This window comes from Chanodichthys erythropterus, chromosome 23 (genome assembly GCF_024489055.1).
Source record: "Chanodichthys erythropterus isolate Z2021 chromosome 23, ASM2448905v1, whole genome shotgun sequence".
Taxonomy (NCBI): Eukaryota; Metazoa; Chordata; class Actinopteri; order Cypriniformes; family Xenocyprididae; genus Chanodichthys; species Chanodichthys erythropterus.
In genome coordinates this window covers 24,240,677-24,267,190 of record NC_090243.1, presented here as the reverse complement: position 1 = coordinate 24,267,190, position 26,514 = coordinate 24,240,677, and the positions used below count along the sequence as shown (strand labels likewise).

The 26,514-nt window shown below is 35.5% G+C and overlaps 1 protein-coding gene and 1 long non-coding RNA gene across 2 annotated transcripts in view; both read left to right on the top strand.

Annotated features, from left to right (window-relative positions):
• The window catches only part of reck (reversion-inducing-cysteine-rich protein with kazal motifs), a 55,172-nt gene extending 44,195 nt beyond the window's left edge, over nt 1-10,977 (top strand). The window contains exons 15-21 of the mRNA XM_067377326.1: nt 730-852; nt 1,784-1,955; nt 4,284-4,479; nt 6,670-6,880; nt 7,004-7,077; nt 7,486-7,641; nt 8,956-10,977. Of these exons, the coding sequence (XP_067233427.1) occupies nt 730-852; nt 1,784-1,955; nt 4,284-4,479; nt 6,670-6,880; nt 7,004-7,077; nt 7,486-7,641; nt 8,956-9,171 (1,148 nt within the window). The 3' untranslated portion in view covers nt 9,172-10,977. The remainder of the gene's footprint in view (nt 1-729; nt 853-1,783; nt 1,956-4,283; nt 4,480-6,669; nt 6,881-7,003; nt 7,078-7,485; nt 7,642-8,955) is intronic.
• A 3,435-nt stretch (nt 10,978-14,412) lies between these two features.
• On the top strand, nt 14,413-24,921 carry LOC137013895 (uncharacterized). Its single transcript, XR_010893774.1, has 3 exons — nt 14,413-14,528; nt 23,271-23,370; nt 24,813-24,921. It is a non-coding gene; the product is annotated as an uncharacterized lncRNA (long non-coding RNA).
• Nucleotides 24,922-26,514: the final 1,593 nt, after the last annotated feature.

Sequence of the window (26,514 nt, the reverse complement as noted above, 5' to 3'; positions counted from 1 at the left end):
TGATGCTACAGTTTAATAAGAATTACATTAATTACATTACATTACATTAAAAATAGTAAACAAAATTGATTAATGTATCTAATAATTTATGAATTGAATAACTATTATTAATAGTAAAATTACAATATTTAAAATCATTAATAACTGTAATAATAATGTTTAATATTCATAAATTGCTGCAATAATATAAACAGTGTAATAAAATGTTTAATAAATAATAATAATAATATTATTAAAATGTAGTAATAATAAATATATTTTTAAAATAAAAATCAGGATTATATATATATATATATATATATATATATATATATATATATATATATACAAAAGATCAAATCAAACTTTTAATTGCTTCTAATTAGAATAAAAGCACATCGTTTGCAAAATGTTCTTTGTGTTTTTTCTCTTTCTTGTTTTTATTAGTGTTTCATTTTACGCCTGTTGGTTTGAACCTGAATGAGTTTATTGGCTTTTCTCTCGTGTTTATTTTTACTCCTCTTCTGAAGCTTTATTTGAGACAGATGTTGGTACTGCGATCTGCTTTCAACACAGATTTTTATTTGTATGAAAACAAAATGTGTAGTAGCTCATGCGATCTTCTTTGTCATATAACTTGAGAACTGAAGTTATGAGGAAAACCCGTCTCAGGTGTCCTGAGCTCTTCTGTATTGAACACACACACACACACACACACACACACACTGAAGGTCTGATCTCATGTCTCAGCTCACGGTTCGTCGTTCCGGCTCGACTGTCAGCCCTGCTCCTGCTTCGCCGGGGAAAGCGTCTGCTCGTCCCGCCAGTGTCTGCGCTCCGACGGCTCCGACGAGGACCGCCGGCTCTTCACAGGTGTGTGCTGCTTCTACATTTCTAAATTTATTAATCAATGTGTTATTAATAATGAAATGAAAACATTAGTTATTAATAATAAAGTATTTGAATACATTTTTCATGCTGTATTACTATAAATGAACATAAACAATATGATAGAAAATATAAATGTTTGATAAATAATAAATTGAGTTTAATAAGAATATATTAAAAATAGTACGAAATATTGATTTCAATATTAATCCAAATACAGTTCATAATGCTAACAATTATTCACAATAACAGAAACAAAATTAGTTAAATGATCAAATAAAACTTTAAAATACACTACCAGTCAAATTAATATGTTTTAACATTTCTTAAAGAATCTCTTCTGCTCACTAAGACTGTGTTTATTTGATCAAGAATACGTTAAAAATAGTGAAATATTATTCCAGTGTAAATCAGCTGTTTTCTATGTGAATATATAGTAAAGTGTAATTTATTCCTGAATTTTCAGCATCATTACTCCAGTCTTCAGAGTCACATGATCCTTCAGAAATCATTCTGATATGATGATTTGATGCTCAAGAAACATTTATGATCATTATCAGTTGAAAACAGACATATTTTTGTGGAAATCGTCATGCATTTCATTTTTCAGGATTCTTTGATTAATAGAAAGTTCAAAATAATCTTCAAATAGAACTTTATAAATGTCACTTTTGATGTGTCTCTGATGAATAAAAGTATTAATAACTTTTTTTTTAAATCATGTTTTCACTATTTGCTATATATTCACACAGTTTTACAGTAAATTGGAGTAACATTTCACTGTTTTTCTGCATTTTTAACACATAAGTGCATCTTTGTTGAGCAGAAGAGACGTGTTGCCTTGAAATGGCTCTAACACTATTAACAGCTTGAGGAAATAAAGATCTTGAAATCGAATGATTGTTCTCATCCTCAGGTCTTCCCTGCGGCTGTGCGGATCATTTTGTGCCGGTGTGTGCCGGGAACGGGCGCACGTATCCCAGCGCGTGTGTGGCACGCTGCGTCGGCTTCAGAGACAATCAGTTTGTGTTCGGCTCGTGCAGAAGCATCGATCCCTGCCTGCCGAACCCCTGCCCGAGGAACCTGCGGTACGTCACGCTTCGCTCTGTCGCACTGTTCTGCCGGCGTGTTCACCTCTCAGCTTCCGCTCGGACTCGTGTCTGTTCAGGTGTCTCAGTGTGTGTGTGAGTCTTACATCACTGTGCTTTCTGAATCCATTAGTGCGATTAATCTAATTAATATGCAGTTATTAAATCAAAAGGCTGTCATTTTAACAGGGCTGATATGATAAAATACACCAATGTTTAATAAAGAATAATAATAACTGATAAGTATTAATTTTTAATATTACAATTAAAATATTTTTAATATTAAACTGTAAATAAAATAAAATAAAATATTTCTTCAAATTGCCACACGAATATAAAGAAATTAATAAAAGCAAAATTATACAATATGCCAGTTTAATTTAATACATGTAAAAAAAAATCATAAAAAGTCTTAATTTATTAATCAAGATGTTATAAACAATAAAATTAATTAATAATAAAGTATTTGAATAAACTTTTCCTGCAACATTCTGTATTACTGTAAAATAACATAACAATATGATGAAAGACACAAATGTTTAATAAAAATAATCATTGATACTACAGTTTAATAAGAATACATTAAAAATAATAAAAATATAGATTAATGTATCTAATAATTTATTAATCGAAAAACTGTTAATGATAATAAAATTACAACACTTAAATCATTAATAACTGTAATAATAAGGTTTAATATTCATAAATTGCTACAATAATATAAATAAATTAATATAAAAAAATGTGATAAAATACTCCAATGTTTAATAAATAATAATAATAACTGATAATAGTACAGTTAATAGAAATAAAAAAATATATATATTAAATTAAAATATTAGCAATTAAACTGTAAATAAAATAAAATCATTTATTTCTCCAAATTGCCACATGAATATACATAAATGAATACAAGCAAAATTATACAAAATGCCAGTTTAATTTAATACATGTAAAAATAAATTATAAAATAAAAATTATAAAATGTATTAATCAATGTGTTATTAATAATAACGTATTTGAATAAACTTTTCCTGCAACATGCTGTATTTCTGTAAATTAACATAAACAATATGATGAAAGACACAAATGTGTAATAAATAATAATCATTGATGCTACAGTTTAATAATAATACATTAAAAATAATAAAAATATAGATTAATGTAAATACTCCAATGTTTAATAAATAATAATGATACTAATATTAAAGTGTAGTAATAAGACATTTTTAAAAAAAAAAATGCAAAATCAGGTTTAATTGCCACTAAATTAAAACTAGAATAAAATAAACAAGAACTGAAATAATATATATATATATATATATATATATATATATATATATATATATATATATATATATATATATATATATATATATATATATATATAAAACATTTTATTTCAGCTAGTTAAACATTTTTAATTCTCATTTATTTTACCTTAATGTACTAAAATAACTAAAATTGATTAAAATAATGCAACAATTTATAAAAAACTATGTTTTAAAAAAATAAACACAAAATGACTTTAAAAGTAAGGAACAGTGGGTCAAATATAACATTAATTTCTACAACTGAAATAACTGTTGTGAATGATTAATAAAAGTAATAATAATATTTTGATCATTTTCGTCTGAAGATATCTAGAAAGCATCTGTTAAATTCACAGATTCATCATTTCCAGGGTCTCCACAGAGGTCTGTTCGAGGTCTTTCCACATCTGTCTTATGTAACACGTGTTGCGTAACATCTGCTTGGCCCGCTTTTCAAAGGAAATGTTTGTTCTTTTGTAAACAAGATGATAAAATGGCGAACCTTTGATGTTAAACATCTGACTGAGGTGCTTTCATGACGCAAGACTTCTGCGGATCTGTGTTAACTGATCTCGACTTTTGCACGGTGGATTCATAAAACAAATCAGCTCAAATAACTGTCATTTCAGCCTAAGTATTACATAACCCCAGCTAACATTGAAGAAACATTCTTCCAGTAACATTAAAGTTATGTTCTCAAAACGTTTGCACAAAAACATCATTTATACATCGTTCATGGAATGTTACTTTTGAATGTTCTCTGAACATTTAAAAAACGTTTCAGAACGTTCAGAGAACATTCAAAAGTAACGTCTGAGGAATGGAACGTTTGCAAAACCAAAAAGTTCTTTTATAGAACATTTGAAAAACGTTTCAGAACGTTCAGAGAACATTCAAAAGTAACGTCTGAGGAATGGAACGTTTGCAAAACCAAAAAGTTCTTTTATAGAACATTTGAAAAACGGGATGTTTCGAACAGCAGGAGCAGGATGACAGTAAATGTGTTTGTTCTCAGGTGTATCCCCAAGCGTCAGGTGTGTTTGACGGACCTGTCGGACTATCCCTGCCCACAGTACGAGTGTGTGACCCGCCCGTCCGGCTGTGACCAGAACCAGCTGGATCCGGTTTGTGACACCGAGAACCTGGAGCACGCCAACCTGTGTCTGCTGCAGCTGCGGAGCAAGAGCCTGGCGTACAGCGGACACTGTCAGGTCAGATCAGATGCTGTTTCATATCTGAGACGCACATTTCTGATGCCTCAAATGATCTGATGAAGCGATGATCTGATTGAGAGTTTGACTCTTTATCAAGTAAAAGTCTTTTAGTATAATCGTACAAACGTCCTTCTTTCTGCTGTGAAATTTGCACTGATTTTTATCAAGTAAACGCAAGAATAACTTTGATATTGTTAGTAATATTTCATCTGGACTGAAGCAGGTTTACTTGATTATGTGTCAAATATGATCATCAGGATTATTTGTTCATCTCTCAATCATCATTGAATCGCATTATATGTTTTAAAACTACAGAGCTTTGATCATAAAACTAAACATTAAATATCATCTTATCAAGACTATTGACGGATATTGATATTTGTATGCATTTTATGTGAGTATCTGCTATATCAGATCTCGTTGATTTACAAGCATTAGAATTTCATATAAATATCAGCATCTGCAGCATTTTTGCTCTGTTTGAGCCTCTGAATAATAAAACACGCAGTTTTTTCTTCATATTCTCACTGTATCAGACTATATGAGCCATAAAAGTATCAAATAAAAATTGTTCCATTTAAAAAAAAAAAAAAAAAATTCTATTATTTCATTATGTCAGCTTCTCTACAGGGTTAAAGTTGATACTAAATTGACCAACACTCAGGAAAATGTATAACTATTTAATATTTTGGTGGCAAATTCGTAAAAGTCTGCTTCGTAATTTTGCAAGACCTTCTTAATACAGTTGTGTATAATTGGGTTAGTTCACCCAAAAATGAAAATTCTGTCATTAATTATTCACTCTCATGCAGGTCATCGCGTAAGACATTCATCTTCAGAACACAAATTAAGATATTTTTGATGAAATCCGATGGCTCTGTGAGGCCTGCATCTATCTCAAGATCCGTTAATGTGCTAAAAACATTTAAATCAGTTCATGTGAGTAGCCTACAGTGGTTCAATATTAATATTATAAAGGCGCGAGAATATTTTTGGTGCACCAAAAAAACAGAATAACGACTTATTTAGTGATGGACGATTTCAAAACACTGCTTCAGGAAGCTTCGGAGCGTTATGAATCTTTTGTGTCGAATCATGATTCAGATTGTGTGTCAAACTGACAAAATCACGTGACTTTGGCGCTCCGAACCGCTGATTCACAACGCTCCGTACATTAATGGATCTTGAGAGAGATGCAGGCCTCACAGAGCCATCGGATTTCATCAAAAATATCTTAATTTGTGTTCTGAAGATGAACGAAGGTCTGACCTGCATGAGGGTGAGTAATTAATGACAGAATTTTCATTTTTGGGTGAACTGACACTTTAAGTTCCATAAACATTCAGTTTTTTTAAATATAACGTCCTTTAAACGTTTTTTATTGGTTATGAGAGCGTTAAGGAAACATTCCGTTCTGCAAACATTATGGGAATGTTACTTTTGAATGCTCTCTGAACAAGTAGCAACATTTAAAAATGTTAAACAAACATCCAACTAAAACATTTCAGAAAAAAATATATGTATGAATAATGTTTTGGGAACATTATTAAAGACCGGATAATTTTGAATGATGTTACGTTCTCAGAACATTCCCTGTTTGGTTTTAAAACTAACATGACATGTAGGCTATTGATTTAAGTTTAATGTTAATTATTTTCACTGCAAGGTCAAAAATATGCAACACTCTTGAAGTGGAATATCATTTCATGTTTTCATGTGTTTTGTATGATATTGTTCTCAGCAGGTGTGACCTGTTTAAGCTTATGTGGCATTTATTCTTTCTCAAGTCGTATTAAAATTGAGTTTGAGAGAAGTAAAGTCCATTTATATATCCATTTATCGCATTTGCTAGTCCCTGATGGAAATGGTGGTCAGCAGTACAGTATCTCATCACATGTAGTGTAACAGTACCAGCAGAGATCACAGTAACTGTCACAGATGGCCAGCAGGGGGCGCAGACGCGCTGAAGACTGGCCCTGCATCCCAATATGCATGCTATCCGCCCTAAATAGTATTGAGTATTACTAATGTCACATACTATTTAGGATGGATAGTATGCACTTTGAGACGCAGGCTGTGACTGCCGGTGTGTCGAGAAATCGAGTCCCTCTAGGAATCGGAGTCTGAGTGATCCCATTGGTTCAACAGACTTTTAATGGGTTGTGTGTGTGTGTGTGTGTGTTGCAGGACGCCTGCAGGAGGTCCAGAGAAGTGTGCGGCCACAACGGAGAGACCTACAGTACGGTGTGCGAAGCCTTCTCGGACCGCGTGGCCGTGGACTATCAGGGCCGCTGTCATGCGGTCGGGGCCGTGTCGGAGTTCACGTCTGACTCGGGTTGTAACGCCGTACCGTGTGCTCCTCTGTCCACCGACGGCTGCCGTCCCGTCACTCCACCGGGTCAGTGCCGCTTCACTGTAAACACCTCATCTCAAACCTTTGGATTGTCAGTTTACTTCTCATTTGTGTAAGAAACTAAAGCGGAATAAATGAAGTGAAATAAATCTCCTTGAACTCTCTTAGGCGCCTGCTGTCCGGTGTGTGCAGGAATGCTGCAGATCCTCTGGAACAAAGTGCAGATGAACATCTTCGCCAAGGTAAATGTGTCACTCCATCTCCTCTGGTGTTTTAAAGGGATTTCAGTTGCAGTGACATCAGTCAGTCAGCAGGGGGCAGTATTGATCATTTACGTGTGTTATTGGAGGATGAATTGCACCACATGCACGTTAATTTCCTCTGAGTATATTCATGCTCTTTAAACGTTGTGTTATATTTGCTTTTATTAACTTTTATCAGTGAATGTTATTATTTGGGTTCTGGCCTCCCTCCAAAAACCATATTATCAGTAGGATGAATAGGACAAACTGTATGAAATTTACCCTACTGTGGGTAACAGTTGCATCTTTATTTTCAAGGTGTTTATGTGCTGAGAGATGAATGCATATTTATGTTTTAGTCTGTATTTGTGTTGATGTTGACACTGCATGTGTGTGTGTGTGTTTCAGCTGAACCGCAATCAGCCAGTGACGCTGCATGACATCCTGAAGATCCTGCGGCTGCACATCTCTGTTCCTCAGTGCGACATCTTCGGCTATCTGAGCATCGACTCCGAGATCATCATCCTCATCGTGCCGGTGGATCAGCAGCCGACGCCACTGCAGGTGTGTGTGACCATCACAACTGATCACGCAGCTTTTGTCTTCGCAGTCTTTCTGTGTGTGCCGAATGATGGGCTGTCAGAAGTCATCTTAGATGTATCTCAATGTAGTATCGCACTGAAATTGAGCAGCGCAGGAAGAGAGGTTGTGCTGCACAGTGACCAATCAGCATCAAGGGCTATCCCAAAACTAGCCATTAATATTTATAGTCAAAATTCAGAATTGTGAGTTAAAAAGTTAAAGCTACCCAGCAGGTTGGGCAAAAATAATCACTGGGTTTTTCCATTTCAACCCAACTTGGGTTGTTTTTAACCCAGACTTTTTTTTTTTTTTTTTTTTGAGTGTAAGCAGTTCTGCAGAAAACAGGTTACTTCTACATAGTGCACAGTAACCAATCAGCATCCAGGACTATCCCAAAACTATTTTTTTTCTTGCAATCTCAACTTTCTCACAATTCTGACTTTTTCACGCAATTGTGACTTTTTAACTCAAAATTCTGACTTTTTTCTTACAATTACGACTTTTTAACTCACAATTCTAATTATTTTATTTAACTGTTTAAATAATGCAATAATATTTTTAATTTAACAAATAAGATATTAATATAATTTTTTTTTTAAAATGCTAACGTGAATTTATGCACCACAAAATTATAATGTACAGTATGAAAAATGGATATTCATTTTGAAGTTTGCTAAAGATTACATTGAACAGTGTTATTAAAGTACAAAAAAGTGAAAAGCATAAATAAACAAGCATAAACAAATGAATACTTAATATCAACCAATATAACATTTTCTAACACAAAAAATCTCTAATTTGGCCAATAACTTATAGAGGTTAATTCAGGATAATTGGGACTTTTTTTTCTAGTCATCTCAAAAAGTGTCCCAATTTATCCAAATTCACTCTCTTACTACGTCTTTTTTCTTTTCTTTTCTTTTCTTTTCTTTTCTTTTCTTTTCTTTTCTTTTCTTTTCTTTTCTTTTCTTAGATCTAACCTTTAAAAATGACGTCTGGATGAATCTCACTTATCAAATAATATTTAGGCACTTCTTTGTTTAACAAAATTTTTTTCTCGTATCCAGTGTTCTCATTCAGCCGTCTATTACAAGCACAACACTAGTATTTTAGTGAGCGTCTGTGTTTTCCCCTCCTCCACTCCCCAGCACAGGCTTTCATGCGCTTGCATCATGTGCTCCAGATGTTCCTCCAATTTGCCTAAAAATATTAAAGCTGTCTACAAGGACTTAATGCCCTATTTCTGCCCAGTCGAACTAAAAGATGTGTGTGCTGTGGTCTCCTGTGTATCCGCAGATTGAAGCCTGCAGTAAAGAGGCAGAGAAGATCGACTCGCTCATCAACTCCGGCAGCCCGACGCTGGTGTCCCACGTGCCTCTGTCTGCCTTCCTGCACTCGGAGGTCGAGCTCTCCACCATCACCTTCGCGGCGGCCGACTCCCTCTCTCTCTCCCTCTGCGTCTTCTTCTCCTCTCTCCTCCTGTCCTTCACAGGGACCCCCTTTTCCTCCTAACCCCCGTTGCCTCGCAACACTACCGCCTGTTTGACCTCTGACCTTCCAAGGTCACCTGACAGGAAACTGTTCCGGTCGACAATGACGATTACGCTGCAAACTGTCAAGGACAATCAAATTCAGCATCAGCAGATGGACGTTCTTTCCACTATTATGGACCTTCTCAAAAGGAAGCTGTTTCGCAAGGTCAAAAGAAACAGGAAATGGAAGAAACAGGAGTGCAAGAGACAGATGTCGAGTTCAGACGATTGCTGCTTTTAGATGTCTCACGGACCCAATTACTCAAGCACATATCAGCTTTCTGTGGAAGCCTGTTTTCACAATGGAATGAAGAAATTTAAAAGGTGATTGCGACTTTTTATCTCACAGTTCTGACTTTTTTCTTGCAATTTTGAGATTATATTTCAGAACTGTGAGTTAAAAAGTTGCAATTGCGAAAAAAGTCAAAATTGTAAAAAATTGAAAAATTCATAAATGAATTTGCATGAAAAAGTCAGAATTGTGAGATAAAAAAATGCGTTTTCAAGAAAAAAATCTGAATTGTGAGTATAAAATTCGCAATTAGGAGAAAAAAGTCAGAATTGTGTAAAAATCGCAATTACGAGAAAAAAAAATCAGAATTGTGAAGTAAAAAGTTGCAATTTCAAGAAAAAAATCTGTATTGAGTTAGTCACAATTACGAGAAAAAAAGTCAGAATTATGTGTAAAAATCGCAATTACGAGGAAAAAAGTCAGAATTGTGTGTAAAAATCGCAATTACGAGAAAAAAAGTCAGAATTGTGTGTAAAAATCGCAATTACGAGAAAAAAGTCAGAATTGTGAAATAAAAAGTTGCATTTTCAAGAAAAAAATCTGTATTGAGTTAGTCACAATTACGAGAAAAAAAGTCAGAATTATGTGTAAAAATCGCAATTACGAGAAAAAATTCAGAATTTTGTGTAAAAATCGCAATTACGAGAAAAAAAGTCAGAATTGTGTTTAAAAATGCAATTACGAGAAAAAAATCTGAATTGTGTGTCAAAATCGCAATTATGAGAAAAAAAGTCAGAATTGTGAAATAAAAAGTTGCATTTTCAAGAAAAAAATCTGAATTGAGTTAGTCACAATTGCGAGAAAAAAGTGAGAAATATGAGTATAAAAATCGCAATTACGAGAAAAAAAGTCAGAACTGTGAGTTAAAAAGTCGCAATTTTTTTTTTATTCCGTGGCAGAAACAAGCTTCACGGTTTTCAAATGGCCTGAGGAAAAGGTTTTTTTTAAATATGATATATTGTTTGAAATATTTTATTGTTCCTGTAGTGTTGATCAATTAAAAAAATACAAAATGAGGAGCCCAGCCATGTAAACAAATATGACAATCGTACTGCTTATCCGTAAAGTGGTAAACACAATATGCCTTGCTTATAAATTTATATATATAAATAAATGTATGTGTATAGATTTTTTTTTTTTTTTAAATGAAGTATTGCAAAAACAAAACCTTTATGTTCATAAGAGAAGCAAAATGTTCTATTTTGAGATGTTTCTGATGATAAGGTCATTTTTAAAGCTAATGCCTGCATGATTGACAGTGTTTTTACAGAATGTGTTGTATTGTCATGTTGTGTTTCTGTCTGCACCACATTAAGGGCCCTTGTTTCAATCAGTATTATTTGGCTTAGGCAGCTGTGTAGCATTGTGGGAGGGGCCTTACTGTGTCCTGTCTGTCCGTCCGTCTGTCTTAAAGTATGTGTGTAACACTTCCCATGTATATTTTTATATGATAATAATAAATGTGATCATATTGCTGAAGGATTTCATCAGTTAATGTCCTGGTCGTACAATTTCTTGATAATCAAATAAAGAATCCATCTATATACAAAAATTTGGTGTCAGTAGGAAAAGTGGCCACTCAACTGAGACTGCCCTGCTCTCGGTTACTGAAGCTCTGATACTGGCAAGAGCAGCTTCCAAATCATCAGTACTCATCTCAGTTACCCACCAGATCCTCCTGTCAACCCTCATGATGAAGGGCATCTCAGAAACTGACTCTCAGTAGGTCCTTCAGGGTGTCGTGGAGGGGTGAGGTGTCAAAGTCACAACATCTATCTACTGGCGTACCTCAGGGCTCAGTGCTGGGACCTCTTCTCTTCTCCATCTACCTGAAATCACTAGGATCTATCATTCCGGAACATGGCTTATTCAGTTATGGAAATGTAGAAATTAGTTCCAATCTCCTCCTGAAAGTTCAGAAAAAGAATCTCAGAGAAGCTGTCAATCTCAGCTGTCAATCATGACGTCACACTCCCATTTTTATAACATCAAATAGCTAAAACCAAACTTATTTAAAAAACGAACACATTAGAACTCACATCAGCATGATAAAAACTACATAAAATGACAGAAACAATCTTTGGAAAATCATTTGAAGTGTAATTTTATTGTTTAGTTTGTCTCACGTCCTATTAGATTACATGGAGAGGGCGGGGTTTATGACTTATACTGGGGTTTATGACATATACACGCCACATGGGGCGATCAAAACGTTTGGCTTCTCTTTTCAGGACTCATGTGGCACACTTGGAAAAGAACAGCACTTATAAGTGACCTAGAACACGGCGATCACTCGACTTGTTCCTCGTCTTCCAGAAAACACATAATTCTGTAATGAGATCAGATGAATCTATTTGCTGACTCTCTAGGTTTCTGTGACAGCAGGGAGCTTATTATAAATACAACTGTTTTCAGTGTTATTAATAAGGAATATATAAAAAATGTAACAAAAAACAGAGATTTTTCAAAAATATCCTATTTAATGTTTCACAGAAGGAAGAAAGTCACACAGGTTTGGAACACTATGATGGTGAATCCAAGACTTTAGAGCCTATAGTCCTGCCATTTTCATTTATTGCAATACTATGGGTAATATGTGATACAGCATAAGTAGGTTAGTTTGACCAAAAGAGGAAGTGAATGTCAGTTCTTAAGAAAAAGACAGTTTCCCTGACATCATCAGATGACCGCTGTGCAAACGCATCATTAAGGAAACACTCGCTCACAGTTCTCTAAACACAAGGCTGAGGACACAAGTGTGTGAGATCTCAGTAAGTCTGCAGTTATGTGTCACCTTTACTCAGGACTGAATTTCCATCTTTTGCACGAACTTTCATCATCCGCCCACTTGGGAACAAGCACAGGTGCTGAAACACTGGAGAACATGATGATCTGCCACGGCATTATGAAAATAAAAGACCAGAGAAAAATCCCAATCACGTATTTCTGGTGCAGACTCTGAAAAGAAATTCAGATCACCACAACATAAAAAAAATAAAAAATGCATGGTTAAAAGTTAAAAATTCTAATTCACTGATTTATTTAAACAACCATGCAAACATTATTTTGAGTGATCATCACATCAGCTTAATATTGTGTGTAATTTAAACTCAAATTTCTGTGTAAGATTAAGTTGTAACAATGAAATCTTGATATCTTTGAAAACTAGGCAGTGGATTTCTAGTTCTTGGGTCCTGTCTTTTGAAATTTCAGTGATCCACATATGATGGAAATCTCATTACTCTAACTACACATTTACAGGTCTGAGCAGTCTAGCAGGATCTTCTCAGTCTTTTTAAATCTTAAAGAGGACCTATAACGCCCCTTTCACAAGATGTAATATCAGTCTCTGGTGTCTCCCAGAATGTGTGTGTGAAGTTTCAGCTCAAAATCCCCCACAGATCATTTATTATAGCTTGTCAAATTTGCCCCTATTTGGGTGTGAGCAAAAACACGCCGTTTTTTGTCCCTTTAAATGCAAATGAGCTCCGCTTTCCAGAAGAGGGCGGAGCTTTAACAGCTCAACAACAAGAAAGCTGGAGAATCTCACGCAGCCAAAATGAGGAAAGTGTTCATCCTTACATTGTTCAAACCGACACTGATGGAGAGACTCAGGAAGAAGTTACAACTTTTAGACGTTTCTGAATGGTTAGTGGATAAATTGATGTAGTTGCTGTGGAGTTGATTCAACTCATCCACTAGCATGTGCCGTCATGTTCATCTTTTGTGTTGAATTGATCCTCGTTTGTGAAGCAGTCCGGCGTAAAATGACGGCATGACAACAACACTCGACTACAACAACTCTTCCTCTTCTCTAAAGCAGCCCAACATGGCCCCGCCCCCTTTGTTCAGTGTTCTCGGGGGCGGGGTTTATGTCAATTTTATGGTTAGCTCGTTGTAGTCCTTAAAAAGAGAATTCTGTAAAAGAAAATATCTCTCTTTGCATTGAACTTTGAGCGTCGTAACTTTGCAGATGTTGTTTATGCTCAAACAGCAACATTACACACTAACTAAAGTTAAAAAAGTCAAAATCAATCAATCACTCCTTTATAAAATGCCTTGAAATTGGATCTCTAAGGTTTGTAGAGGAGCAAACAGCATTATCACAATGAAATGTCCATTATAACAAGCTCAATTGAACAAAACATTTGTGTGAAACACAATGTGCAAGGAAGCTTGCAAGATAAGTGACCACAAGAATTAAGTGGTTATTGTGGTCCAGCAGAAGAGTCTCACGCTGATGACAAACTACTAGTGACTTCCTATCTAACAGAGTGTTTAATTCACACCAGAGCTTATTTTCAGCCTTTAGCAAATTTTATTGTTTCCTCATTGACTAATGTCCCCAGTGTTTCAGAAATCATGGGAACCACAAATGTCATCCGTCACTGTCAGGCATCTATTACACATTTATTGTTCACAACTGAAAAGTCTGGGGTCTGAATATAGTATTTATTGATTAAAATGATGCAGCATGTTTTTTAAACAATGTTTTAAAGGAACAGTTCACCCAAAAATGGTTGAGTATGTCATTATTTACCTTCATTTAGTTTTGAACCTGTGATTTTTTCCATCTAACACAAAATGAGAATTTTCCACTCACATTTGTGAAGTTTTCCAGTCGCTCTGTGTGATGAAAAGACCAAAATTTGTGAACCAGATCAGTCAAATTTGTGAAAGAATGATTCAGTATGATTTGTAAAACTGGTTCAATACAAAACAACAACAACAACAAAAAATGAAATATGAATGTAAATGTGAATAAAAGATGCATGTGGGACTTTGGACTGTCTGTGGAGGTCAGGCATGATAATGTGTTAGTGATTGAAGACGAAGGACACAGGATAGTGCTGGTGCTCAGTGAGGGAACTACAGATGCCTGTTTACATCACTGTGTCTGTGAGAACAGAAACCACCACCGCTACACTCGAGATGACCTCGAACTTCACATTCACACTGAACGCTTCCTTACCGTTCGCCTCGGCTCAACTCTGAATCATCCCTCTGAAATCCACAGGAACCTTCACATCTGCTCAAACTCCACAGTAAGAATGTGTTTGTTTGCATTTTGAGTCAGGAATGTGTCCTTAATAATTACTATGATTAAAGTGGTTTCCAACCATCAACCAACATCTCAAAGGATGCTCAGGATGTTGAACAAACTTTGGTGTTTTTTCAACTAAATCAAGCCCAAAATTTCTGCAACTCACTCTGAGTTTCAAGCTACATCAATACAATTTTATATAACCTTCAATCTATCGGTTTTAAGCTTTTGTTTCGTCTTAAAGTCCCCCTGTGGTGAAAATCAAGTTTTATTGTTGTTTGTACAGCATGTCTATGTCTAATGCTTTAAGAAAAACTCTGTGCAAATTCATCATGATCAACATAATTTGTGAGTATTTTTATTTATTTAAAACTGCAGTGAAAAAAATGTGGTTTGAAATCGCTGGTGTTTCTGACGTCACACACTACCTTGTAACCAATCACATCAATGTGTGGGCGGGCTTTAGCATATCATTAACTGACCGTGCAAGGGAGTCTCAAAAGAAGGTTATCCCGTTATATCTTTCTGTTGATGTGAAAAATCATGTAGATTTATCAATATAGCGGGTGTTTGATGTATACTACGATGCAATGATGAACTATATGCTTTTCTCCACTGACGTTCTGTTATTGAAAGCATTTATAAGGATACTGATTGTTTGAAGACACTGTCTGACTCTGAGATGAAGGATTGAACATGGTTTGTGTATCATTAGGAACACATTATAAGCTGTTTGATAACATAGTCAAGCAAAAGGCTAATTATATTAATTACCGTCATGTGTTCGATGGTGTAAAAAGTGATACCATTTACCTCAATAAAGTTGACCAAGTGAGCTTATGTGAGTGAGTGGAGGCGGGGCTAATTAGCATATTCATAGATCTGGGTATAATAAATGAGGCAAGTGTGTAGAGTTACATTCATGATATTTTGATGCATTAAAAAAATTCACAGGAATTTTTTTTTAAATATGTCATTTTCATGATCAAAGATGAGTTTTAAGGGAAACTATTATTGGCTACAAGGGGACTTTAAACCATGTTTTTTTGTATCGTTATAGTTTTTATTAATATTTTGAATTAATTATCATTTAAAATGTTTTTGTTCTCTTTTTGACATTTCTATTTTTTAAGTATATTTAGTTTTTATTCACTTTAATTTCAGTATTAAAGGTGCCCTAGAATGCTTTTTCACAAGATGTAATATAAGTCTAAGGTGTCCCCTGAATGGGGAAGTTTCAGCTCAAAATACCCTGGAGATTTTTTTTATTCATTTTTTTAACTGCCTATTTTGAAACATCATTAAATATGCTCCAATTCAGCGCACTTCCCCTTTAACTCTCTGGAGTCCGTTAACGCACCGGCGCGTTTTGCAGGATTTTTTTCACATTGCAGCAAAACAGACTTAAAATACTCTGTCATTTCTTGTCATAGAGACACAAGTAATATATGAATTGAAACTGTTGAATGTCTTCTTTTATTTGTGTACACTCAGAGTAAAAACACAATGTTGTGCTTTTTGTAAAATAAAAATAAAACTAACATGAAGCGTGATCTCTCGTCTGCCTCTGAACAAAGTCCAATCTGATAGTTCTCAGAAAATGAACTGTAACTGAATACTAATGACAAAAAAATGACACATATGTCTAAAGAAACGTTGAAATGTCAGGTTTTAAATTGTGTAAGTCAAATCGAAAACAAAAATTCTGTGTTTATGTAATCTGTATGAAAAGAGAGCCATGTCAGAAGTCCGTGATTCAGCTCATTATCCGCTAATGCGGCCACGCCCACGGAGCCAGCGCTATTCAGACGCAAATTCAGAGGCAATACTTGTATGCATCGTGTATTTATTGTCCTGAAAAGTGTTTATCTGGATGTTAAAGCCATGGTTAGCGATCTCTAGAAGACATGCAGTTAGTTCCTGGTTCCTCTTCTTCTTTAGAATAATTTGTGGACTAAAGGTGTACAGAGCGCCCTCCGGCTGCAAGTATGAATTGAAAACACAGAATCCAGCGTTCATAGTGATGACAATAAATACTGAATAAATATTACTCCTCTGTATAGAAAATGGACATAAACATATGAGAATCCATCAATATTTCTCCAAATGTGCATGGTTTTAAGTTAAAAGCCTACACTCTAAAAAATGCTGGGTTAAAAACAACCCAAGTTGGATTGAAAATGGACAAACCCAGCAATTGGGTTGTTTTAATCCAGCGGTTGGGTTAAATGTTTGCCCAACCTGCTGGGTAGTTTTATTTAACTCAACTATTGTTTAAAAATTACTGTATTGCTTAATTAAAATTAACCAAAAGTATGTTGGAAATTAACATTTATTAATGTTCAATGAATAATTATTAAACAATAAACATTTATTAAATTGCTTATTAATAAATGTATATTAATAAACTATTAAACCATTACATTTATATTAATAAAGTATTAAAGCTTATTAATAAACATTCACCTTTTGTCTATTATTGTTTTCTCTAATTGCATCTGGTTTTTAATTTCCCAACTATTTTGGGTTCATTTTAAGCTAGCCATATAACAATTTTTAAATAATAGTTGGTTTAAATAAAACTACCCAGCAGGTTGGGCAAACATTTAACCCAACCGCTGGGTTAAAACAACCAAATTGCTGGGTTTGTCCATTTTTAACCCAACTTGGGTTGTTTTTAACCCAGCATTTTTTAGAGTGTATATGAAATGCCATAGAGGTAGCATAATTGTTCAGATACTTTGCATCACAGGAATACATTATATTTTAAAGAATATAATAGATTACCATTATTTTAAATTGTAATAATATTTCACAGTATTGCTGTTTATGATGAGCTGAGACATGATTACAGAGGGTTTTTCACAGCCTACCTGACTGAAAGGCCTCATTAATATGCAAGTCATTTCAGGTCATTATTATGCGATTCTTTGTCTTCTCAGGTGTAAATGACCCATTATTCATGATGATTCACGACTCCACGCATACTGTGTTTCTTGACAAAAAGTGTCTTACAAAAACTAAATCAATATATTGTTTTATATGAAGGAATAGGCAGCATATTTTTTACATAATTCTGAAGCAAAAACTCTAGTCTACAACCTTCAGTACCCAGAAGTCTTGTCTATAAAGATTTAATACACTTTTTTTTTTTTGGTCTAATTTCAGTGACTTAAGTTTTTTGTTTTTTCAATAACCATGCATAAACGTTATTCCTTTAAAAACACAAACATGTACATACATGTTCCTCACATATTATTGTAGCCTAGTTTGTGCTGAATACAGTGTAATGACACTTTTTCCATTAATATGTTTATGAACAACTGAAAAAAGCACAAATGTCAGGGCATGTCAAATCTTCTCCAGGCCCCAAATCAGCCTCAGACTCCAGAGGGTTAAATCTCGCACTCCCGCCCCCCGAGCTCTCAACTATAATACAGTGCAAAAACAAAGTTCACACAGCTAATATAACCCTCAAAATGGATCTTAACAAAGTGTTCGTCATGCAGCATGTCTAATCATGTAGGTACAGTATTTATTTGGATGTTTACATTTGATTCTGAATGAGTTTGATAGCGCTCCGTGGCTAACGCTAAAATTACACACTGTTGGAGAGATTTATAAAGAATGAAGATGTTTATGAATTATACAGACTGCAAGTGTTTAATAATGAAAATAACAACATGACTCTGGTCTCTGTGAATACAGTAAGAAATGATGATGACTTTAACCACATTTAACAGTATATTAGCAACATGCTAACGAAACATTTAGAAAGACAATTTACAAATATCACTAAAAATATCATGATATCATGGATCATGTCAGTTATTATTGCTCCATCTGCCATTTTTCTCTATTGTTTTTGCTTGCTTACCTAGTCTGATGATTCAGCTGTGCACAGATCCAGACGTTAATACTGGCTGCCCTTGTCTAATGCCTTGAACATGAGCTGGCATATGCAAATATTGGGGGCGTACATATTAATGATCCCGACTGTTACGTAACAGTCGGTGTTATGTTGAGATTCGCCTGTTCTTTTGAGGTCTTTTAAACAAATGAGATTTATATAAGAAGGAGGAAACAATGGAGTTTGAGACTCACTGTATGTCATTTCCATGTACTGAACTCCTGTTATTCAACTATGCCAAGATAAAGTCACTTTTTAATTCTAGGGCACCTTTAATGATTTTATTACAAGTTAAAAAGTGATTTTAAAGAGAATCAGACGAATCTTATAATCAAATAATCTGCTGTGTAGTTATCTATTATTAATGCACATGTAACTCGTCAGTCTAACCTTAAACATTGGATACCTTTAAGTCAGTTGCGCTCTGCTTACTCGTAACAAAAAGCATAGTTTTGATATATTTACGAAAACTGCAACTTATTTAAGGCAGTGATAGTCAGAAATCGAAATGGACTTAATTGACGTGCCCTATGCTCCATCTATTAAACCTTCCGTATGAACAATCCTGAACACAGGTAATACCTTCGCTTTGGTCTACTGGAAATAATGGATTAAGAATAATAATGAATCAACCAAATATAACATTTTATTTGTCAAGTAAAAATATATCATGCCAATTACATTACAATTAGACAATTAGAAGCCAATTCAGAAATGATAAATGCATAATATCGATTACTCAAAGACAATCATATATACACAGGGTTGGGTGAATGTCCTCAGACATTAACCAATCTCTGTGGGGGCCTGCAGAAGATCCCACATGACTGCTTTGCTCTTTACCTTTTATACCAGAACCAGAACAAAAGGATCGTAAATGTTTATTACACCAAGACCTGTTTTGGGGGAGAGGAGAAGAGACACCACCCAAAAAGAGGACAGAATCTTCTTCATAATTCTAGTGACTGCTATGAAATTGAGACCGTTTTACCACTCGCACTGAGACAAATTAAATGATACCAAACATGAAAAGGGAAAAACAATAGATACACAAGTTACGTTATATGTTTTGAATAACTTTCAGTGACTTGAGCCAGAGGAAGGGGAGGTGTGTGTGTGTGTGTGTGTGTGTGTGTGGTGGGGGAGGCATTGTCCTTTTGGGGTTAGGGCGAGGCGTTGTCCATTGCTACTTCTTTGAGATCTTCTTTCCAGATTAAAGTTTTATTACTTTATTGCAGGATGCTTGATCTCAGTTTTTGTTTAGGAGGAAAATCAGGCCTTACACACACAACTAATAAAATGCAATAATAAAGTCTAATTATGATGTTACTTAATTAACCAGAAGAAACAAATGTATGAAAATATAAATTAAACCCACATTTGTTTGAATTTCTCATTGATTCTTTCCTGTTGCAGCTCGAGTGACAGACGGCCATTATTAAGTCTGATCGTGTTCTGATTATGATCATGCTGTGCAAAATCAGTCACATTTATATGTTACTTATGTAATACAATTAATGTGAAATTATCAGTTCATATTCTTGCTTTTGTGTTCAACAGAGCAAGTGCTGGTGAGAATGGCAACTTAAAGAAGCTCACTGTCTCTCACCTCAGACTGTTATTTTAAATATTGCCTTCTTTTATGTGTGTTAGTGAAACCTTGTTTCTAAATCTAAAGCACATAAACATCCCTGAGCTATAACTGACACACAGTTATAGCTCAGGGATGTTTATGTGCTTTAGATGTGTGTCATGTGAACATTTTTGTTCTTTTTCCAAAAGCCGTCAGATCACTGAGAGAACAGACGTTGAGAAATGTCAAAGACACCAGGCACAGGTACTCTAAAAGTACTTTCAAGTACTTTCAGTACTTTCTTTAAACAAAGAAAAGTGTTAAAAACAACCCAAGTTGGGTTGAAAATGTACAAACCCAGTGATTGGATTGTTTTAACCCAGCGGTTGGGTTAAATGTTTGACCAATGTGTTGGAAACACATCAGCTGTATATCTTGTGAATGTGGTGTTTAAAGTTGGGGTTTAAAGCAAAAAGTCTTCTTCCTGTTCTCTTGTGTGATGGATGTCATTTTTAGATTAGTGCCCGACGGTCTGTATGTGGGTTAAGTGTACTGAGGTGCCATGGCCAACACAGGAAGAGAACATTAGTTGTTGAGAAAATGCCACCACAGTGCAACCAGTAGAGATGCTGGACCAAGATAACACTGTGTAGAAAATACAACAAAGATGTACTCGACATTTAGCTGGAAGTTACTCATCAAAACTCATCAATTTAAAGCAGCTGAATTACAGGCTCGACTCACCTGAGGTTTAGTGCTGTAGCTGCATTCATGCACAGTTTCTTGGTCACGTCTATTGGGAGAAGATTTTGAGTTAGTTATGAAAGAAGAAAATGTAAGAATTATGAGTTTAGATCAATTGTGTGTGGAACCTGTATTTGAGTTCCTCAAATGTTCTGATGTATGAAGATTAGTTCATTAAAGGTGGGCTAAGCGATATTTTAAAAACACTGTTCGAAAGTTGGACTGACACAACCAGACATCATCATTATTGTGTTAAATTCATGTTCCTGGTAATCTTGAAACAGAATATCTTCCTCTTGCAGCATCTCTTCTCTTCTCTGATGATGAGGGCGGGGCAACCTGTCACTCACATGTGATCCACCAATAGCAAACCACAACCATCCAATCAATTCCCCACAGACAAAATCAAGCCCCGCCCTATATTTGTTCTTGTTTGCGAAGACATTTCACTGTGATATACGGCACAATAGAGAAGAAAAGATGAGCACAACTTCACTTTCATGACTTTAAAGAGTTTATATGAATCAAAGATACCCTTGTTATTAGCGACACCGGTGGCCAGTAAGTGAACTGCAGCAGACGTTTAGATGAATATGTAAATATGTGTTGAGCACTTTCCTCACAATAACAATTTAAAATTTAAAGGTGTGGTTGATTATGATTTGACTTTTTAAACTTTAGTTAGTGTGTAATTTTGCTGTTTGATCATAAACAACATCTGCAAAGTTATGACGCTCAAAGTTCAATGCAAAGGAGATATTTTCTTTTACAGAATTCTCTTTTTAAGGACTACAATGAGCTTCTTTCTGGGTTGGTGACATCACTAACCCTAACATTTACATAAACCCCGCCCCCGAGAACACTCAACAAAGGGGGCGGGGCCATGTTGGGCTGCTTTAGAGAAGAGGAAGAGTTGTTGTAGTAGAGTGTTGTTGTCATGCCGTCATTTTACGCCGGACTGCTTCACAAACGAGGATCAATTCAACACAAAAGATGAACATGACGGCACATGCTAGTGGATGAGTTGAATCAACTCCACAGCAACTACATCAATTTATCCACTAACCATTCAGAAACGTCTAAAAGTTGTAACTTCTTCCTGAGTCTCTCCATCAGTGTCGACTCCGGTTTGAACAATGTAAGGCTGAACACTTTCCTCATTTTGGCTGCGTGAGATTCTCCAGCTTTGTTGTTGTTGAGCTGTTAAAGCTCCGCCCTCTTCTGGAAAGCGGAGCTCATTTGAATTTAAAGGGACACACACAAAAACAGCGTGTTTTTGCTCACGCCCAAATAGGGGCAAATTTGACAAGCTCTAATAAATGATCTGTGGGGGATTTTGAGCTGAAACTTCACACACACATTCTGGGGACACCAGAGACGCATATCACATCTTGTGAAAGGGGCGTTATAGGTCCTCTTTAACATTTAATATTATAATGTATCAACCTGGGTTTCCAGAGTTTACAGCATTAATTCAGAGATATTTTCTTCTTTGAGAAAATTTCCTTTTGTACCTGATAAGCCCCAAATTAATCAGTATAGAATCAGATTGTATATTATCGCGAGCTTGTGAATCGAAATTTGTGTCAATGCCCAGCCCTAGTGTCATTAAATGTTTTTTGTTTGTTTACTTGAAACTAATTTTGTTTTCTTTTCTTTTATTTATTTATGTTCTAGTCAGAATGCACTAGAATGCTTCATATACATGATAAAAGCACACACACACACACACACACACACATGTTTGTTTTTGTGAATTGTGGGGACTTTCCATAGACTTCAATGCATTTTACACTGAACAAACTGTACATTCTATCCCCCTACCCTGCCCCTACCCCTAAACCTAACCCTCACAGGAAACTGTGCAAACTTTTACTTTTTCACAAAAACTCATTCTATATGATTTATAAACCCATTTACATTGTGGGGACCGCTGGCTGGTCCCCACGATGTAGGTGAACTCAGGTTTATATTACATCATGGGGACATTTGGTCCCCACAATGTAATATAAACAAAAGCACACACACACACACACACACACACACACACACACACACACACACACACACACACACACACACACACACACAAAAAAAAATTCCACTGGGGGAATATACACCCCAGATCCCCCTATAAGGTTTAAATTCGGAAACATCTCCTTTTTCACTTCTTGTGAGTTTGCAGGTCTAAATGTGTTTCAACATCTTATCTGCAACACATCTATAATTAAAAAAAACAATATTATCTCAGCCTTGATCAGATCTGCAGCAGGATGTTCTTGTAGATGCAGCTCTTATGAACACTAGCAAAGGTTACTGTAGTGTGGTACAGGAAGAATATACAGAAACTGCTCATGCAAATCATGCAATGCATTATACTTTTTTCTCCATTTAATTTAGCATTCAGTGTTAAAATACGAACTATTATTATGTGTTCAAGAATGTGTTAAAAGGATGTCAAGTGCATGGTATGTTTGCAGTGCATGAGCGCTCACAAATGCTGTGCCCCTCTTTAGGGTGGAATAAATATAGTCCTGCTAAGATCGGCTCATTCACGCTCTGCCAACATGATGATGGTGACTCTACTAGTTATGTTCCTCATCAAACACTCTTCAGGTATGACAAAAACTCAATTACGCTGTCTGTCTGTGATTTTGGGAACAAGTGTTGAAGTCAGTGCTGATATAGTGTGTAATAAGCGATTGAGTACAATTTAGCTGTTGTGAAACAAAAATATTTTTCATATTCCTCAACATTAAGCAGCGTTAATGTTTAATGGTCATGTATATTTTATTTGCTGTAATACATGACTGTGTTGTCAAGAATTACATTATCGTAAGTTTAGCATATATTTTATTTTGCATGTTATTTCAGCGATGGTTGATTCATCAACATATATAGCCAACGCTGCAGTCCGACAAACTTCAGACATGAATTTCTTTAGAAACATTTCAGCAATTATGATCTGTGTCCCTTTCTGTCAGTTGTTAAAAATGAAAGCACACAATGTCAATTATTCATTCACAAATTATTCATTCTTTTGAGTCAGTTCAGGTTTAATTCTGAATTAATTTGTGATTCAGTTTTTAGTGAATCATTTGGAGTGGTTTCACAGTTGGTAAAGCAGCATCTGCATGTTTTTAAGAACAGTGAGAATATACACCGATCAAGCATAACATTATGACCACAGACAAGTGAAATGAACACTGATTATCTCTGTTAGTGTGTGGGATATATGAGAACATTTCCCCTCAAAGTTAATGCAGGAAAAATGGTCAAGCGTAAGGATTTGACAAGGGCCAAATTGTGATGCTAGACGACTGGGTCAGAGCATCTCCAAAACTGCAGATCTTGTGGGGTGTTCCCGGTCTGCAGTGGTCAGTATCAAAGTGGTCCGATCCAACAGACGAGCTCCTGTAGCTCAAATTGCTCAAGAAGTTAATGCTGTTTCTGATAGAAAGGTGTCAGAATACACAGTGCATCAGTTTGTTGCGTATGGAGCTGCAGACCAGTCAGGGTGACCATGCTGACCCCTGTCCACCGCCGGAAGCAGATAATGCTCCTGCAACAAAGCAAAAATGGTTCAGGAATGGTTTGAGGAGCACAACAACGAGTTTGAGGTGTTGACTTGGCCTCCAGTTTCCCCAGATCTCAATCCAATGGAGCATCTGTGGGATGTGCTGAACAAACAAGTCCGATCCATGGTGGATCCACCTCTCAACTTACAGGACTTAAAGGATCTGCTGCTAACATCTTGGTGCAGATCCCACAGCACACCTTCAGGGGTCTAGAGGAGTCCATGCCTCGACGGGTCAGGGCTGTTTTGGCAGCAACACAATATTAGGAAAGTGGTCGTAATGTTATGCCTGATCGTGTGTAACATGGATGGGAATATGCATACTGAGATGAGCTCATGCATACTGAAACAAGGCGTTGTAAGCCTAACATTTGCTACATTTAATGGTACACTTCAGCTTTAATAAAATCTTTAGTGGAATTATCCTTTTTGTTATTATTATTATTAATATTATTTTTATTATTCATTTTTCTTTCTGCAGGAACTCAAGAGATTCATACAGTCAATAAAATATCTGTTCAACAAAATCAAACTATCATAATCCCTTGTTTATATGATCAGAAATATGTCAGTAATGTAAAATATATGAGTTCTGGAGGTGTGTGGTTCTTCAGTAGTAATGTAACACACAACAGAATGTCTATTGTGGATAACCAAACAGAAAAGTTTTTTACGGCAACGCTGCGGAACACCAAAGTGAGTGACACTGGCACATACTGGTGTGGGATCAGCATAGTTGGATATGATTGTGGCAAAAAACTTTACTTGGAGGTTATAAAAGGTATCATTTATTTTGTTTTGCATTCTAAACCAATCCAGCCGTTTCTGATGGAAGCTTGTTTCCGACCACAGAATAAAAAAAAAGTAGTAATTGTAACTTTTTATCTCGCAATTCTTTTTTTCTCACAATTGTGAGTTTTTATCTTGCAATTCTGACTTATTCTTGGAATTGCGAGATATAAACTTCTAAAATCTTGTAATCTCGCAATTACAAATTTATATCTCACAATTCTTAAAAAAGAAAAAGTTTATATCTTGCAATTCTGACTATCGTACAATTGCGACTTTATATCTTGCAATTCTGACTTTCTCGCAACTGCAACTTTATATCTCGCAATTCTGACTTTCTTGCAACTGCGACTTTATATCTCGCAATTCTGACTTTCTTGCAACTGCAACTTTATATCTTGCAATTCTGACTTTCTTGCAACTGCAACTTTATATCTTGCAATTCTGACTTTCTCGCAACTGCAACTTTATATCTCGCAATTCTGACTTTCTCGCAACTGCAACTTTATATCTCGCAATTCTGACTTTCTCGCAACTGCAACTTTATATCTCGCAATTCTGACTTTCTCGCAACTGCAACTTTATATCTCGCAATTCTGACTTTCTCGCAACTGCAACTTTATATCTCGCAATTCTGACTTTCTCGCAACTGCAACTTTATATCTCGCAATTCTGACTTTCTCGCAAATGCAACTTTATATCTCACAATTCTGACTTTCTCGCAACTGCAACTCTATATCTCGCAATTCTGACTTTCTCGCAACTGCAACTTTATATCTCGCAATTCTGACTTTCTCGCAACTGCAACTTTATATCTCGCAATTCTGACTTTCTCCCCACTGCAACTTTATATCTCGCAATTCTGACTTTCATACAATTGTGACTTTATATCTCTCAATTCTGACTTTCTCGCAACTGCAACTTTATATCTTGCAATTCTGACTTTCATACAATTGTGACTTTATATCTCGCAATTCTGACTTTCTCGCAACTGCAACTTTATATCTTGCAATTCTGACTTTCATACAATTGTGACTTTATATCTCTCAATTCTGACTTTCTCGCAACTGCAACTTTATATCTTGCAATTCTGACTTTCTCGCAACTGCAACTTTATATCTTGCAATTCTGACTTTCATACAATTGTGACTTTATATCTCTCAATTCTGACTTTCTCACAACTGCAACTTTATATCTCGCAATTCTGACTTTCTCGCAACTGCAACTTTATATCTCGCAATTCTGACTTTCTCGCAACTGCAACTTTATATCTCGCAATTCTGACTTTCTCGCAACTGCAACTTTATATCTCGCAATTCTGACTTTCTCGCAACTGCAACTTTATATCTCGCAATTCTGACTTTCTCACAACTGCAACTTTATATCTCGCAATT